This window comes from Sabethes cyaneus, chromosome 2 (genome assembly GCF_943734655.1).
Source record: "Sabethes cyaneus chromosome 2, idSabCyanKW18_F2, whole genome shotgun sequence".
Classification (NCBI taxonomy): Eukaryota; Metazoa; Arthropoda; class Insecta; order Diptera; family Culicidae; genus Sabethes; species Sabethes cyaneus.
Window position 1 is genome coordinate 187,153,537 of NC_071354.1, and position 15,274 is coordinate 187,168,810.

The 15,274-nt window shown below is 40.5% G+C and overlaps 3 protein-coding genes across 3 annotated transcripts; 1 reads left to right on the forward strand and 2 right to left on the reverse strand.

Annotated features, from left to right (window-relative positions):
- Window positions 1-572: 572 nt before the first annotated feature.
- On the forward strand, window positions 573-2,878 carry LOC128733827 (UPF0046 protein C25E10.12). The gene is made up of 3 exons (XM_053827643.1): window positions 573-916; window positions 993-1,634; window positions 2,801-2,878. The coding sequence occupies exons 1-2, from the start codon at window positions 649-651 to the stop codon at window positions 1,628-1,630; spliced, it is 906 nt and encodes a 301-aa protein (XP_053683618.1). The 5' UTR covers window positions 573-648; the 3' UTR covers window positions 1,631-1,634; window positions 2,801-2,878.
- A 3,321-nt stretch (window positions 2,879-6,199) lies between these two features.
- On the reverse strand, window positions 6,200-11,354 carry LOC128736452 (tubulin alpha-8 chain-like). Its single transcript, XM_053830935.1, has 2 exons — window positions 11,348-11,354; window positions 6,200-7,593 (listed from the first exon to the last, which is right to left on the reverse strand). The coding sequence occupies exons 1-2, from the start codon at window positions 11,352-11,354 to the stop codon at window positions 6,200-6,202; spliced, it is 1,401 nt and encodes a 466-aa protein (XP_053686910.1).
- A 249-nt stretch (window positions 11,355-11,603) lies between these two features.
- On the reverse strand, window positions 11,604-12,956 carry LOC128733784 (tubulin alpha-8 chain-like; the record flags this gene model as incomplete). The annotated part of the gene is made up of 1 exon (XM_053827578.1): window positions 11,604-12,956. A coding segment is annotated over one exon (1,353 nt), but the record flags the coding sequence as incomplete, so codon positions are not given.
- Window positions 12,957-15,274: the final 2,318 nt, after the last annotated feature.

The following is a 15,274-nucleotide window of genomic DNA, read 5'->3' on the forward strand; positions in this document are numbered from 1 at the left end:
ATTGTGTTCATTGCGAACCCAACATGCTCGTACGTCTCGTGTATAAATTTGAACATACGCCGTTTCAGTTAGCTCACTGCAGAACTGCAGATCTGCGTCCAGTAAAATCAAACTGGCAGCTTGGCTTTGATTGTCGGGTTGTCATTTGACATATCAACAAAAACGACAAAAACGCGTTATGTCAAATTTTAACATATAGCGGAAATGTTTGTAACGGAGCAGTATGAATGAAAATTCGTTTGAAAATAAAACTGTAAATTTTATCAGCTGTTTTTTGTTTACTTGGTTAATGTTGTGTAATTTCATGTAAAATTGAGCCTAGATTTCGCCGGTAATTGATAAAAACGTTCCTTTATTGTTCCAGAAAGGGTTCTAATACAAAATAATACTGATTAAATGTGTACTTTTAAAAATAATTCAATAAAAGTAACGGTAAACAAAAATCAGCTGATCGAATAATTTGCGAGCCGAAAATAGGGTGGCACAAAAAACAGCGATACTCTGACAGCCGTTGTCAAACCGATGTGCGTCATAACAAGAGTGCAATTTTCCAAGTTTTCGCAAGTTGCAACAATCGGTTTCGCAATCAGTGTGCTTGTTAAATCCAACTAAAAGTAGCTGATAGCTCAGGAAGCGCAATAAGGTGGCATGGAAGTCGATATCCATCCTTTAACGGATAACCCAACCTTAGCATGGAAAGAAATATCCAAAACGCAGCGAGTGATAAAAATCAATACCAAACCGCCCAGTCCGGATGTTCCAAACAATAAGGTTCGAGTAGTATGCATGTCCGATACTCACTCGTTGACTCATCACATTAAGTTCGACATTCCGGACGGAGATATTTTTATTCACGCCGGTGATTTCACCCGTTGTGGAAAGTTGGATGAGGTTATTGAGTTCAATAACTGGCTGGGTAAGTTAAAACTATGCAAAACATAACCTATTCCAGGCAAACAGTGTTGTTTAAAATGAAAATGTTTTTTTTTTAGAAAAACTACCACACAAGCACAAATTGGTTATTGCTGGTAATCACGAATTAAGTTTTGATGAAACCTTTACGCATCCGTTTCAAAACGCTAACACCTCATGTTGCAAGAAAATCACCGGAGTAAATATTTTGGATGAAATACCTACTCTGGGCAACTCAAAGGAGAGTCTGGCGGAAGCTGTACAAACGGAAAACATCCGCCAGCACCTGAGCAACTGCGTCTATCTGCAGGACGAAAGTATCGAGCTGTACGGACTGAAAATCTATGGCACCCCGTGGCAACCGGAATTTTGCAAGTGGGCCTTCAACGTAAAACGAGGCAAGGATTGCCTGGAAAAGTGGGACCAGATCCCCGAAAACGTAGATATCCTGATAACGCACACCCCACCAGTCGGACACGGTGATTTGTGCTGTTCGGGAGTGCGGGCCGGTTGCGTGGAGCTGCTCAGCACGGTGCAGCAGCGGGTTAAACCTCGCTATCATGTATTCGGACACGTTCACGAAGGCTACGGGATCACGTCCGATGGGAGGATTATATTTATCAACGCTTCGACTTGTGACATCAACTATCTGCCGAACAACCATCCGGTCGTGTTCGATGTGACCCTACCGAAAGGCCGAACCAAGGATGACGTGTAAGAAAGTGTGTGGTTTATGGCTTAAGATTACTGTGAGTATAATAGATGAATGAAGAAAGTTACATTGGCGCCATGACAAACCTATTGGTGGCTTAGATTGAATTTTTTTACAAATCATACTCAGCCTCTAGCTGTTTATAATTTACACACGTTTAGGGTAATACGATTAGTGAAAAACAATAGTTTAACCTTTGTGCAAACACTTCTATGGTATTTGGAATGGTAGGTAAAAATTAGCAAAATTATTCATCAGAGATGACCAGTTTTGTGATGTATTGCTTAGCATATTTCATATAATGAATGGTGATAACGCTAAATAACCAAAATATATAAGATTAATTGCGATATTTAAGGCCATAAGACATTACTAATCGTAACTTAACTTTTGAATGCTCAATCTTAAAGGTATCTTTTTTTCATTGGTGCTCGATTTGCACAACAGAAATAAGTTTTATAGTTTGTGCCGTTCCGTTTGCAAGAAAGCATATTTAGGTATATACAAACACTCATTTTTCCAGTTTGATAACAAAACGTGCCGACTCTGTACATAAATAAATTGCTTAGTTTTGAAATATTTTATACGTGTAAACAAATACCTAGCTTCATGACCAGACTTAGACGAGATAAGAATATGCGCATTATGACCTATCTAAAAGCGGTGCAAAATGCCATTCAATAGACAATTGTACTGCAAAAATTACTACATGTTTGATATGAAACGAAATACGTATAAAGCATACCATTAGTACAAAAGGTATACTCAAAATGTGCGTTAAACGTTTTGCTTACCTGCGAGAAAAACATTTTGTGCATCCAAAAACGTCAATTTTTATCGTCGAATTTTTAATGTCGATTGGAAAAAACAATCATTTATGGGGATAATCTTTTCTATTCATTTTTTTTTGTGACAAAACATCTCAAAAATATTCCATTGGATCGGCCGAAAGGCCACAGATTCAATGAGAGTCGGAAAAAAATGAAAACTACACTCATTCTATTCTGTATATAACATATTGAACTCATTCCCAAAGCAATCATTTCCAAATGCCTGATCCTGATAACATTTGACTCACTTTACTACCCGGCTTTTAGAGATCCTAGTAATCTATGAATTGCGTTGATTGATAATCTTATTATTTTGTTCTGTTGCTATCGGACGTCTCTCTATTAGGGGCTGAGCAATCAATCCAATTATAACGAGCTCAACCAAGTGGAAAAATTTCTGAATGTCGAAACAGCATTCTCCTGGAAACGAAACAAAACGTCTCTAACTAGCAACTTCATGGCATGGTGTTGGGAGTGCAGTTCAACGAGGTAAACCTTCATTTGGTGTTCCGCGATTGCACCGGTAAGGTTGCTGGGAAGGACGGTATCCCGGCTGAACTTCTAAAAGCGGGGAGCGAGCGGCTGTACGAAGCAATCCACCGGATCATTGTCAGAATCTGGGAGAAAGAACAAATGCCGGAGGAGTGGTTGGATGGCTTCATTTGCCCAATTTTCAAAAAGGGACATCGACTGGAGTGTAAAAACTATCTAGGAATTACATTGCGCAATTATGCCTGCAAGGTGCTTTCCCAAGTATGCAAGGTTCTGTATACTGAGGCCGTTAGCGGAGTCCTTCGTCGACGAGTGCCAAGCTGGTTTTCATGAGGGTCGCTCCACGACGGATCAGATGTTTACCCTGCGTCAGTTGCTAGACAAGTTCCGGGAGTACAATTTGCAGACACACCATCTGTTTGTGAACTTCAAAGCGGCGCACGATTCAGTTAAACGAAATGAGCTGTGGCAGATAATGCTAGAACATGGTTTTCCGACGAAACTAGTTACGCTGATTCGTGCGACGCTGGACGGATCCAAATCATGCGTTAGAATAGCGGGTGAGACCTCAGCTGCTTTCGTGACGTTGGATGGACTGAAGCAAGGGGATGCACTCTCTAACCTGCTATTCAACATTGCCTTGGAAGGTGCATTACGAAGGGCAAACGTGGAAAGGAATGGAACTATCATCACCAAATCTCACATGCTTCTTGGTTTTGCGGATGACGTCGATATCATCGGAATCAACCGTAGAGCAGTGGAAGAGGCCTTCAGCCCTTTTAAAAGGAAAGCGGCGAGATTGGGACTTACCATTAACACCGCCAAAACGAAGTACATGGTTGCTGGTAGGGAACGTGGGAGCCCAAGTGGTGTTGGTGCCGAGGTGGAGTTAGATGGGGAACGATATGAAGTAGTGGAGGAATTTATATACCTTGGTACACTCGTGACATGTGACAACGATGTAAGCCGCGAAGTGAAACGACGAGTTGCAGCCGCGAATCGGGCTTTCTACGAATTACGTAGCCAGTTGAAGTCCCGTAGTTTGCAAATTCGCACAAAACTGGCGCTTTACAGAACACCAATCCTCCCGGTGGCCCTTTACGGACGCGAATCATGGACGAGGAAGCTGATCGACGAGTGCTTGGGGTTTTTGAGCATGAAGTTCTGCGATCTACACTTGGTGACAAAATGGAAAATGTAGTGTGGCGAATACGCATGAATCACGAGCTGTACCAAGTATACAAATATATGCTGATACAGTGAAGGTAGTGCAATATGGCAGGCTGCGGTGGGCTGGACACGCGGCCAGAATGCCCGACGAAAGAGTAGCAGAGAACCAGAAAGAGGCCGTAGACTCCGAGGCAGACCCCGCGTCCGTTGGGTGTGTGCTGTCGAAGACGATGCACGTTCAGTTGGTGTTCGTGGGGATTGGAGAACGGCTGCCCAGGACCGACGGTACTGGAGGACCATAATTCGTTCGGCGCAGGATTGGTAACGGACCGTCGCCACTAAAGTAAAGTAAGATTGCGCAGGAAGTCTCAATGTCAATCATTCTGATACAAGGGTGCTCCAGCGGGCACTTCGTCCGTGGACCTGATCCATTCCGATTTGTGCGGTCAGGTGGAAACGAATTCGTTGACCGGAAGCAAGTAGTTTCTTACATTCATTGATGATTGTAGTACCAGGCCAGATATATCGTATGCTGTATGCTGTCAGTGCTGTAACTTACTTTAGCAGCAATCCAGAAGAGGCTCAGTGGACAGCTGTCAAATGTATTCTTCAATACCTCAAAGGAACGAAGGTTTGAAAGCTCGTAAGCAAAGCACGTCCTTCAGAACTTGACCCTGCTTTATCGACAGACTTCGCAACCAGTTATTGGAGTACAGGAAAATTACGGGGCGATAGTGCAAAGATCCTATTAACTCTATCGGCACCGCCCAGTCGATATTCGAACATAAGAAAACTGGTTTGTTAGGCCAGCATCGTACCCCGGAGCTGACTACATATTTGTCCATGCTGGAGGAGTGGTAGGGTGGACTTGTAGACGACAACCGACCGCTGCCTTATCAACAACTGAAGATACATATGGCTACGATGCAAGAACCGAATATCAACTATTGCTGTATTTCGATAACAGGATACAGGAGTGCCATTTGCCTAGCGAAACAGGACACTGGTTACTCTGCAAAAACGAAGCACCTAGATTTGCATCATCATTTCCTTAAGAAACAAATTACGAGGAAATCAATCGTGCTATAACAGGTTGAAACTGGTTTGGAAGCTGTAGATGTGCTGACGAAAGCTGTTCCCTACCCATAACTACAAGAAGCAAGACGGTTATTAAGAGTTAAGGGAATTCATGGTTGAGAAAGAGTGTTAGAGATTCTGTAGTAATCCATGAGTCCAGTTAGTCAATAAACTTATTATCCTTTGTTCTGCCGTTGCCATCGGACGTCTTTCTATTACCGACTCCATCCTTTTTTCCTCCAGAAACAGCCACAAAAAGGCGGAATTTTCAGGCGAAAATCGGGTGTCTCTTTCAGTTACTAAGCAAATTAGAACCACACTATTAGGTTTTCCACGAACGTTTTAGCTGTTTCAATACTTTTTACTTTCTAGAAGTTTTTCCCTCTCTTCCTCGACCCCGCATAAAAACTGCACTGAATCCTGCGGCCTTGAAGTGCGCTGTAATTGGCGATGCTGCTTTTTACATTTCATCAAAGGAATAGAATGAAAAAATATTTAACCACATTTCTTGTTCCTGACCGCGATTCGCCTATTACCGTGAATCGTAAATAACTAGAACAATTGCCAACGTTTACAGGAGTATTAAATGTATATTATTATTGAGTATCCTTAAACTGCACCTATTTTAGTGCGCGTATTAGTATTGTACTAAATATGAATGTACTTAAAACAAATTTGTAATAACAGCCAAACGAACTTCGCTACTCATATTAAACGATATATTCTCACAGTGCTTATAAAAGGTATGTTTAGATCAAACAGTTAATCACAAATTGGTTTCATACGATAACATTGATAATCTGACTCTCTAGGAAAACTTCCTTTTCTTAGAGTATAGGTTCTACTGACTTCTTCGTATCCCCGAAATAGCGTACAATGCACAACTCGAGTTCTAAACTTCAATTGATAGATGTTTATAATTTTACATTTTGACATATAAAATAGTAAAGACAAACAATACACGTAGATTCGATTGTACACGAAGCACGAATCCCGCCGTCTTGTGTTAATATTCATTATCCGAAACTTCCCCGTACGGATCTTGGGTATCTCCCGCCACTTCCTCGTAGTCCCGCTCCAGCGCCGCTAGATCCTCTCGAGCCTCACTAAATTCACCTTCTTCCATACCCTCGCCCACGTACCAATGAACAAAAGCCCGCTTCACGTACATCAAATCAAACTGGTAATTCACGCGAGCCCACGCTTCCGAAATGGCCGTGGTGTTTGACAGCATACACACGGCCCGTTTCGGTTTGGCCAGTTCTCCACCTGGCAGAACGGAAGGTGCCTGTTGGTTGATTCCGATCTTGAAACCTGTCGGGCACCAATCAACGAACGTAATGTGACGTTTGCTTTTGACGGCAGCGATCGCAGAGTTTATGTCCTTCGGTACGACGTCTCCTCGATAAAGCATACAGCAAGCCATGTATTTGCCATGACGGGGATCACACTTAACCATCATGTTCGGTGGCTCAAAACAGGCGCTTGTAATTTCGGCGACCGAAGAAAATTCGTGCTGGGCCTTATTTGCCGATAGTAACGGCGCATACGATACGAGCGGGAAATGAACTCTAGGGTATGGTACCAAGTTAGTTTGGAACTCATTAAGATCAACGTTCATTGTTCCCTTAAATCGAAGCGAAGCCGTTGCTGAAGATACCACTTGCGCCACCAAAGAGTTCAAATGACCATAATCCGGTCGCCCAATCTGCAGGTTTTTGGAACAAATGTCGTACGTCGCTTGGTTATCCATAATGAAACAACAGTCAGAGTTCTGCATTGTGGTACTAGTGGACAGGACACAATTGTACGGTTCTACGACAGCTGTAGAAATGGTCGGCGATGGATAGACAGCAAACTCCAGTTTACACTTCTTCCCATACTCAGCGGCTAGCTGCTGCATCAACAACGAAGTAAACCCTGATCCTGTTCCACCACCAAATGAATGAAATACTAAAAATCCTTGCAATCCATCACATTGTTCTGCGAGTTTCTGAATAGACCTGGACACCTGTTCGATGATCTGTTTGCCCACGGTATAATGACCTCTGGCATAGTTATTAGCAGCATCCTCTTTTCCCGTAATCATAAACTGCGGATGGTACAGGTATCTGTACGGCCCGTTTTTCACATCGGCGATCACCGATTCCTCCAGATCGATGAAAATATTACGCGGAACGACTTTGTCTGAGTTGGTATTCTGGAAAAATGCGGTCATATTTTCATCGTTCGGAATCTTCTCGCTCATCGTACCGTCCGGTTGGATCCCATGCTCCAAGGTGAACAGCTGCCAGCAGGCATTTCCGATTTGGCATCCGGCCTGACCGATATTGATCGAAATTACCTCACGCTGTAAATAAAAAATTAACGGTTTCGTTATTCCAAAATAACTAGGTTTACCTTGCGGAAACTCTCAATTCGTACGTTGGTTTTAAGTCTAAAATGATAGAATCACATTTACTGAAAAACTCCAGGGCCGTTAGAAAGGCTACATTTGATAGAAACGGGAACACGTGGCGTTCCACTTGATCGTATTAAGAATCTGGGTAGCCGAAACGAATATCATAGAACTGTCTGGAAGACCCCATTTGGCCAATCGGCAAATAGGGCCAAACTCTTTTTTTTACTCTTACTCTTTTTTTTTTGTTTTAAATTTTGACATTTTAACTGTGGTTTCTGCTGGCTTTTATGTTTTAACTTTTGACTTTTAACAAACATTTGATTTTGGAATTTAAACTTTTTATTTTCATCCTTTAGTTTTTGATTTTTGACTCTACTGTTATTTTAAGACTTTCAATTAAAATTCTGGCTTTTGTGTTGTCATTTTTGGATTTTAACTTTTGGTTCTATTTTAAGTTCAATTTTATTTCAAATCACAGTTCAATAAGTCCTATTTGAAATCCAATTCCATTTGAATTTGAAGTCCCAGTTTGTTCCGGGGTGCGATGCGGATCTAAAAAGTCAGTCGTCGTATGCTCGAATCCCGACTAGGCGGTATCGCTATAGAATTAATAGGATCTTTGCCTTAGCCCCGTAATTTTCCTGTACACCGGCTGCGAAGTCTGTCGATAAAGAAGGGTCAAGTTCTTAAGGACGTTTATACCAATGGCTTTGCTTTGAAGTCCAATTTCTAGTTAAATTTTAAGTCCAATTTCAAATTGAAGCTCATGTTGTTAAAATTCAAGTTCAAACTCAAGCTTAGTCCTACATAATTAAAGGATAATGTCAATTCCAGCTGTTAGAGTTAATAGGATCGTAGTACTAGCGCCGCAATTGTCGTGTACTCTACAAGCTGGCTGTGAAGTCTGTCATATAAAAACAGAAGGCCAAGTTTCGGTGACGGAGCATAGCACCTAGGACCTAGGTTTTGCTTTGCTTTTCAACTCCAATTTTATGACTAATTTACAATTTCGGTTAAGTTCAGGCTAGGTCTTCCGCAAAAAAAATACTCGTGAGTCGTGATGGAACTCACAAGCTCGACAGATTGCGTAAAAATAGATTCGCCATACGCTTTTGATTTTTTAACGATAGTTTTGACACTTGAATACAACATTTGAACGACATCCCAATAGATTAAAATGCAGGTCGTAGTGAAGATGTCCACACAGACAAGAAGCTCATTGATTATGATTTTTAATTCAATCTTCTGATATTTGACCACTTTAGTTAAGTGATGGGAATTAGGAACTGAGTTATGTGCGTTTACGGTAGTTAAACTGGATCGAAAAAGAAGCATTATGATCTGCGAAATGGTTGATTACAGAACTGTGCTTCATATAGTCTAATGAAAGGATTATATACTTTCTTATGAGGAAGTAACTGTGTTTTTTTTTTGTAAAGAACAAACGTTGGAAGAACTGGAAAAATTATATGCAAAGTGTGAAAAATATTTAACTGTCCTGGTGGGATATTCGTTCTCCACAAAGTATAAAATAACTTGACCAGAATAAGTCAATATCAAAATGATAAAAGTTATATAGGATATAACGATAGCATATATCAATAGCCAAGTAAACGAAATTCGGGAATCAGTTTTATTTGGCTACCACTTGCCGGGGACACTAGCGTTTCAAAAATACTCTCGACTAATTTAGGATCGGAACTAGTTGGCCAATTTCTGGTAGTATTAAAATATTCATAGTGTCGAGAAAAGTTACACCTAAATTTCCGGTACCAAAAGCGAGTGCCTTTGCAAACATGAAATTATCGAGCTAAATCATATCCGTAAAAAACGATCTATTGTTCATTTATCACAGGTACACCTGGTTGAAAGTTTTTCTATACAGATCACTTGAAGAATGACCGTAATAATTTCCATCATAGTCTGCAGGGATTGTAAGTAGGTATAGGCTTTCACTGAATCGTTAACATGGTAAAACCGCCATGTTCGACACAGCGGATACTTACCATTATATCTCTAGGTTGGTTGTAGATTATCCTATTTAGAGTATTTAACTTTTTACTAATTAAAACAATTGATGGCTTCTAAGCGCGCTGCGAGTTTAACTGAGATATCGCTGAGCTTTGAATGAAAAATATTAACACAAAATATGCAATATATAAAACTTAAAACGCCGCCAATCTGGATATGTCAACGGCCAACAAAAACACCACAAAGAAGTTTTGACAGTTATTGATAGCAACTGATAGGTGTCGTTATCGTGCCGTCACCAATGGCCAGCTACAATGGCTATTTATCTATTTTTTACTAAACAGTTGGCAGTGACCATCAGGGTGACCCTGTTGAGCAAACCGGATAGCATGACAAATTTTACCAAAATTCGGATTCATTGGCAGATTAGTGTTTGCGGATTCGTAATTCAAAATGTCTGGGCATTTTTTTTCAAAATTTTTGTAGTAGGGGAAGGGCAGTAAAGACGGACACTGCGGGAAAGACGGACACTTATCATATTTCATAAACAATAATTTTTTGAAGCAAACCAATGATGGGAAATGTTTCTATAGACTGAATAAACACTTTTGAATTAAACTGCCGATTTCTAGCAGCGCAGCTGTCAAATTTATAAGCAAAACAAAGAAAAAATGCCTAAATACGCTAACCGATGTAATTTTGTGTGTGAAGAAAATAGCTGGTAAATCGTTAAAAAGCAATACTTTCGTGCTATATCGACGACATTACGTTAGTTTGACCCTTCACTGAATGTCCATTGGAAATCTAGTGAATTTTTGAATATTCAGTAAAAAGTTATTAAAGTTTGAAAAAATGGTTTCCAAGTCGGGAAATACGGACACCCGATGGTAGGGAAAGACGGACACAAAGATTCCGTATTCATTTTGCCTAACAACGATTTAAATTGCAAATACTTGCATATTATACATGTAAAAGTATCCAGAAGTCATTTAACAGTTGGAATAGGCCAACTTTTAGAAACGATTAATTCATCACCAATTAAAATATTGAAGATTATAAAAGGGAACCATTTTATTTCCTCGCTCAAAGGGGGAATTGGGTAGGGGGTTTTCCCAAGCCAATTCTTTCCTAAATACATGATGAAATATGTTAATCTTTCTTAATACTGATAATTCGTCGGCGCGTGACACCTTTTCGCGAGTGTCCGTCTTTCCCATATCAAGTGTCCGTCTTTCCCGCCCATGCGCAGAAACTTTGATTTATACATACTGTTTATAATATTAAAAAAAGTATAAATTTTGGAAGAAATTTTCTAGTACACGCTGTAACTTTATTAGGAAGAGACTTAAAGTTTCAGTTTGTATGAAAATTGCAATCAATACAGTTATATATGAGTAGATATTGACTCTTGACCTTAAGGTGTCCGTCTTTACCGCCCTTCCCCTACGGGTTAAAAGATCTCAGAATTATGACGCTTTTTTGTGAAAAAGCGTGTAAATTTTCCAAGGAATCCAGAATCTATGACGAAATATAAACATTAAAATTAATATAATGAAATAAAAGGAAATGTTTCGTCTTTTTGAATGAAGCTCTAATGAAAAAGAAAAATGACAGTTGTTGTACTCCGGAATTATTTTAAAAAGAATAAGAAGACAACATTTGTTTTGTTTTTTTCTGAGAAGGAATAGGTTCAATTGCTCTCATTACTTAAAATTGTACACCTACTTGGGACTTCTTTTCAGAATTAATTTGGCTTACAGATAAAAGCAAAGAATAAATTACCTCGCATTTTAAAACAAATTGAAAAGTTATAAAGACTCACAAAATATTTTCTTATCTGATTTTAAGCACATTCTAGATAATAAAACATCGTTTGAATTAATCCCTAAAAGTGTAGCGTTTCTTTTGTTAGCATCAGAAAATCGTCTTTGTAAAAATGTGTAAGTTTTTTTGTTATATCATGTTTATTCTCAACTAAAATTAACGTGCCAAACATTTAAACAATAAAACAGTAAAATTATCGTACACAAACGCTCTACTAATACTCATCACCGTCACTGACACCGGCATCGGCCGTATCGGTGGCCACTTCTTCGTAGTCCCTCTCCAATGCTGCCAGATCTTCGCGTGCCTCGGTAAATTCACCCTCTTCCATACCCTCGCCCACGTACCAGTGGACGAACGCTCGCTTCCGGTACATGAGGTCAAACTTCACGTTGAGCCTCTCCCAGGCACCGGAGATCGCCGTTGAGTTGGACAGCATACATACGGCCCGTTTCGGTTTGGCCAAATCGCCACCGGGCAGTACGGAGGGAGCCTGCTGGTTGATGCCGATTTTGAACCCAGTCGGGCACCAATCAACAAACGTGATATGACGTTTGGATTTGATTATGCCGATGGTGTTGTTGATATCCTTCGGAACGACGTCACCTCTATAGAGCAGGCAGCATGCCATATACTTTCCGGTGCGAGGATCACATTTGACCAATGTATTCTGTTGGCTGAAAACGGCGTTGGTGATTTCGGAAATTGACGAGCACTCGTGTTGAGCTTTGTTGGCAGACAGCAGAGGAGCGTACGATACCAGAGGAAAATGAACTCTAGGGTAGGGTACTAAATTTGTTTGAAACTCGTTCAAGTCTACGTTCATTGTGCCTTTAAACCGCAAAGAAGCGGTGACAGACGAAACGACTTGTGCCACAAGCGTATTCAAATGATGGTAGTCCGGCCTGCCGATCTGAAGATTGTTTGCGCAAATATCGTAGGTTGCTTCATTGTCAATCATAAAACAGCAATCGGAAGAATCCATGGAATCGTGGGTGGTCAAAACGCTGTTGTAAGGTTCTACAACGGCTGTCGAGATCCTTGGGGCAGGATATACCGAAAACTCAAGTTTGCATTTTTTGCCGTAGTCCAAAGCAATTTGATTCATCAACAACGAAGTAAATCCCGATCCAGTACCGCCCCCGAATGAGTGGAAAATTAAGAATCCCTGCAGTCCATCACATTGTTCGGTCAGTTTCTGCAACGTTGACGACACATGCTCACTAATCTGCTTGCCCACCGTATAGTGGCCTCTGGCATAATTGTTGGCCGCATCTTCCTTACCGGTAACCATGTACAGTGGATGATACAGATGTCGATAGGGCCCCGTTTTGATTTCATTGATTACCGAATCTTCCAGGTCAATGAACATATTGCGCGGCACAACGCGCCCTGATCGGGTATCGTGGAAGAAGGTGGTCATATTCTCATCCACATTTAAGCTAGGGCTCAACGTTCCATCGGCCTGTACGCCATGCTCGAGTGTGAATAGCGGCCAACAGGCGTTGCCGATCTGGCACCCAGCTTGACCGACATGTATTGAGATAACTTCGCGCTGTGAAGATAATTACAATGTATATGGCGGCATATTAGTGCATTTGTTTCCGTTATATTTTGTTGATGAATAGTTAAAAAGCTAAGCAAGGTCAGCTCAACTAAATTTTCACTAGCACAGCACGAAATGCATTCTCTGCATGGCCATTTTGTACAATTTTTATCGCGGAACTTACCATTTTTAACAAACTGATTAGTGTTTAGTACTATATATTACGACGTTTAATATGATATAGTCATGAGAAAATGGTAAAAGTACACAAGACAATCGGCAAAGTGTTAGCTTATATAATCGGGAGCTGGTTATCTAAATGAAATCTATACAATGGTTTATATTGTTTGTGACGAACGAGTAAGTCATACCAACCTTAACAAGTAGAATTGTTTGCTGGGGCTGTGGATTGTGGTTTGAGGGTAGTTACTCTTTTTTACAGTTGGAATTAATAATATGCAACACGCAGAATGCATTATTTGAAGTTTTCTTTTTATATTTTGCATTTTTTGCAAAACATAAACGTCATATTTTTTAAATTTTTAGTATCGTTTTGCACGTAAAAAAATAATACTCCCTAACTGGACCGAACCGTGCGGTGCGTACCTGTAGCCAGGCTTAGCACGCTCTTTTCACTTCGATTTTGCTCTTTTGATTACAGCATTACAGCAAAAAGTGATGTATGGGGCATTTGTAGAGTTAGTTATTATCTACAATATTGTTGAAGTAAGCATTGCTATGTGTTCTGTATTTAGGCGCTATGCGGCTGTAACCCCGTTGGTTGTAAACAGATCGCTTTTTATGCTACCATGCTTTTATGCTATCTTTCTGACCCTTTAGCGTCAGAAAGATAAAACTTTACTTTCTTCAGCAATATTGTAGATATCTACAATTTTCCAACAGTGGTCTTTAGCGTCTTACCCACCAACTCCTATGCCTACCTTCTTGTGGTACCAGCCGGTATATGAATAAATTTAGTGGGAACCGGGTAACCGACCTCGGCGGAAACTGAGGTCGTATACGGAAAGTGAAGGAGGTACTTATGCGAATGCTGAGTTTCAGCACGAGGAATTTGCCTTCCCAACCACGAGCAGTTCTTGACGGCTCGACGTTCTCAAACCTGGTCCACAAGGGCCTGCACTCCAGGTTGAGAGCGGCTTACGGCAGCGTCTGATCTGGAGCGGGTGGCTGTATTAGGGCAAATGGTGTCTCGGCATTAAGGTTGGGATGATAGCCCCTTCACGAAGCTCGGTAGCGTGGCCCTAGTAAGGCAACATAGCTAAACAATAATTACTACGAACAATCAGAAAACACGGATCAGAATTGTATGCAGCAAACACCAAGGAGATGAAATAAAAACGACGAATGGTTCAGTATTTAGAACTGTAGATCGATAAATTTTATAGGGAACGTTGCTCGAAAAACTTTAATTCCGCAAATTCCACATCGTAGCATTGCAGGAAATCTGCCACGAAGGAAAAAAGGTTTGTGAGTTCCGTGGTGAAAAGGCCCAGTTTTTCCAAAACCGAGGCACTATATGTATACCAACGAACAGGGAAAGAGCTTTATCGTGTTAAATATATGGAGTGTAAAATCGCATTATAAATAGGAGAGCCTACCGAGCTCCCAAGACTCCATGGCCTGCACACCAGCCTGCCTGTCAAGCACTCGTGAAATACGTTTTTAGTTCTTTATGCAAAACTAAAGCTTTGTGACAATAAATCTCTACGTTTAACGTTTGTGTTTTATTATCGATACGAATATTTGAACACCTTCATAGATCGGCACTCGCATTTAAGGGGGGACCCTACTCTGGAAAGTCGGAAAAATCGAATTTTAATTTTTTGCATTTTTGAGACGCTTACCCCTTCAGAAATGTCATGCCAAAAGGATTTTTTAATATCTGATCTCGTTGAAAACTTACGGAAAATATTGTGGAGTTACCTCAAGCGAAGTCCATTGCTGTACGAAACTTTGAACGTGTTTTCCCCAAAACCATGTTTCTTAAAGATGGCGGTACGTGTATCTCAGAATCTAGTGGACCGATCTGGCTGAAATTCTTTTCGGCATGTAAAAATGAATTATCCAAATTGTTACGTAGCCGTTTTTGGATATCTCAATTTTTCAATCTTTTATGAGCTTTTAATTAGCGATTTTTGATGAAAAAACACCTTTCTTTTAGAAAAATTGCCGCCATTTTGGCACGTACCGCCAGCAAGGAACTATTTTTTAGAAGGTATTCACGCGCTCACCTGCCACCAGCATAAAAGTCACTATTCTGTTGTCCAAAAAATACAAAATATATCTTCAAATGTGCCTTAACTAATAACCAAAATACC

Bases quoted from the DNA above. Each gene is read 5' to 3' on its own strand.
- LOC128733827 (XM_053827643.1), top strand. From the start codon at position 649: ATGGAAGTCGATATCCATCCTTTAACGGATAACCCAACCTTAGCATGG. The intron at 917-992 runs GTAAGTTAAAAC...TTTTTTTTTTAG, and splicing joins TGAGTTCAATAACTGGCTGG to AAAAACTACCACACAAGCAC.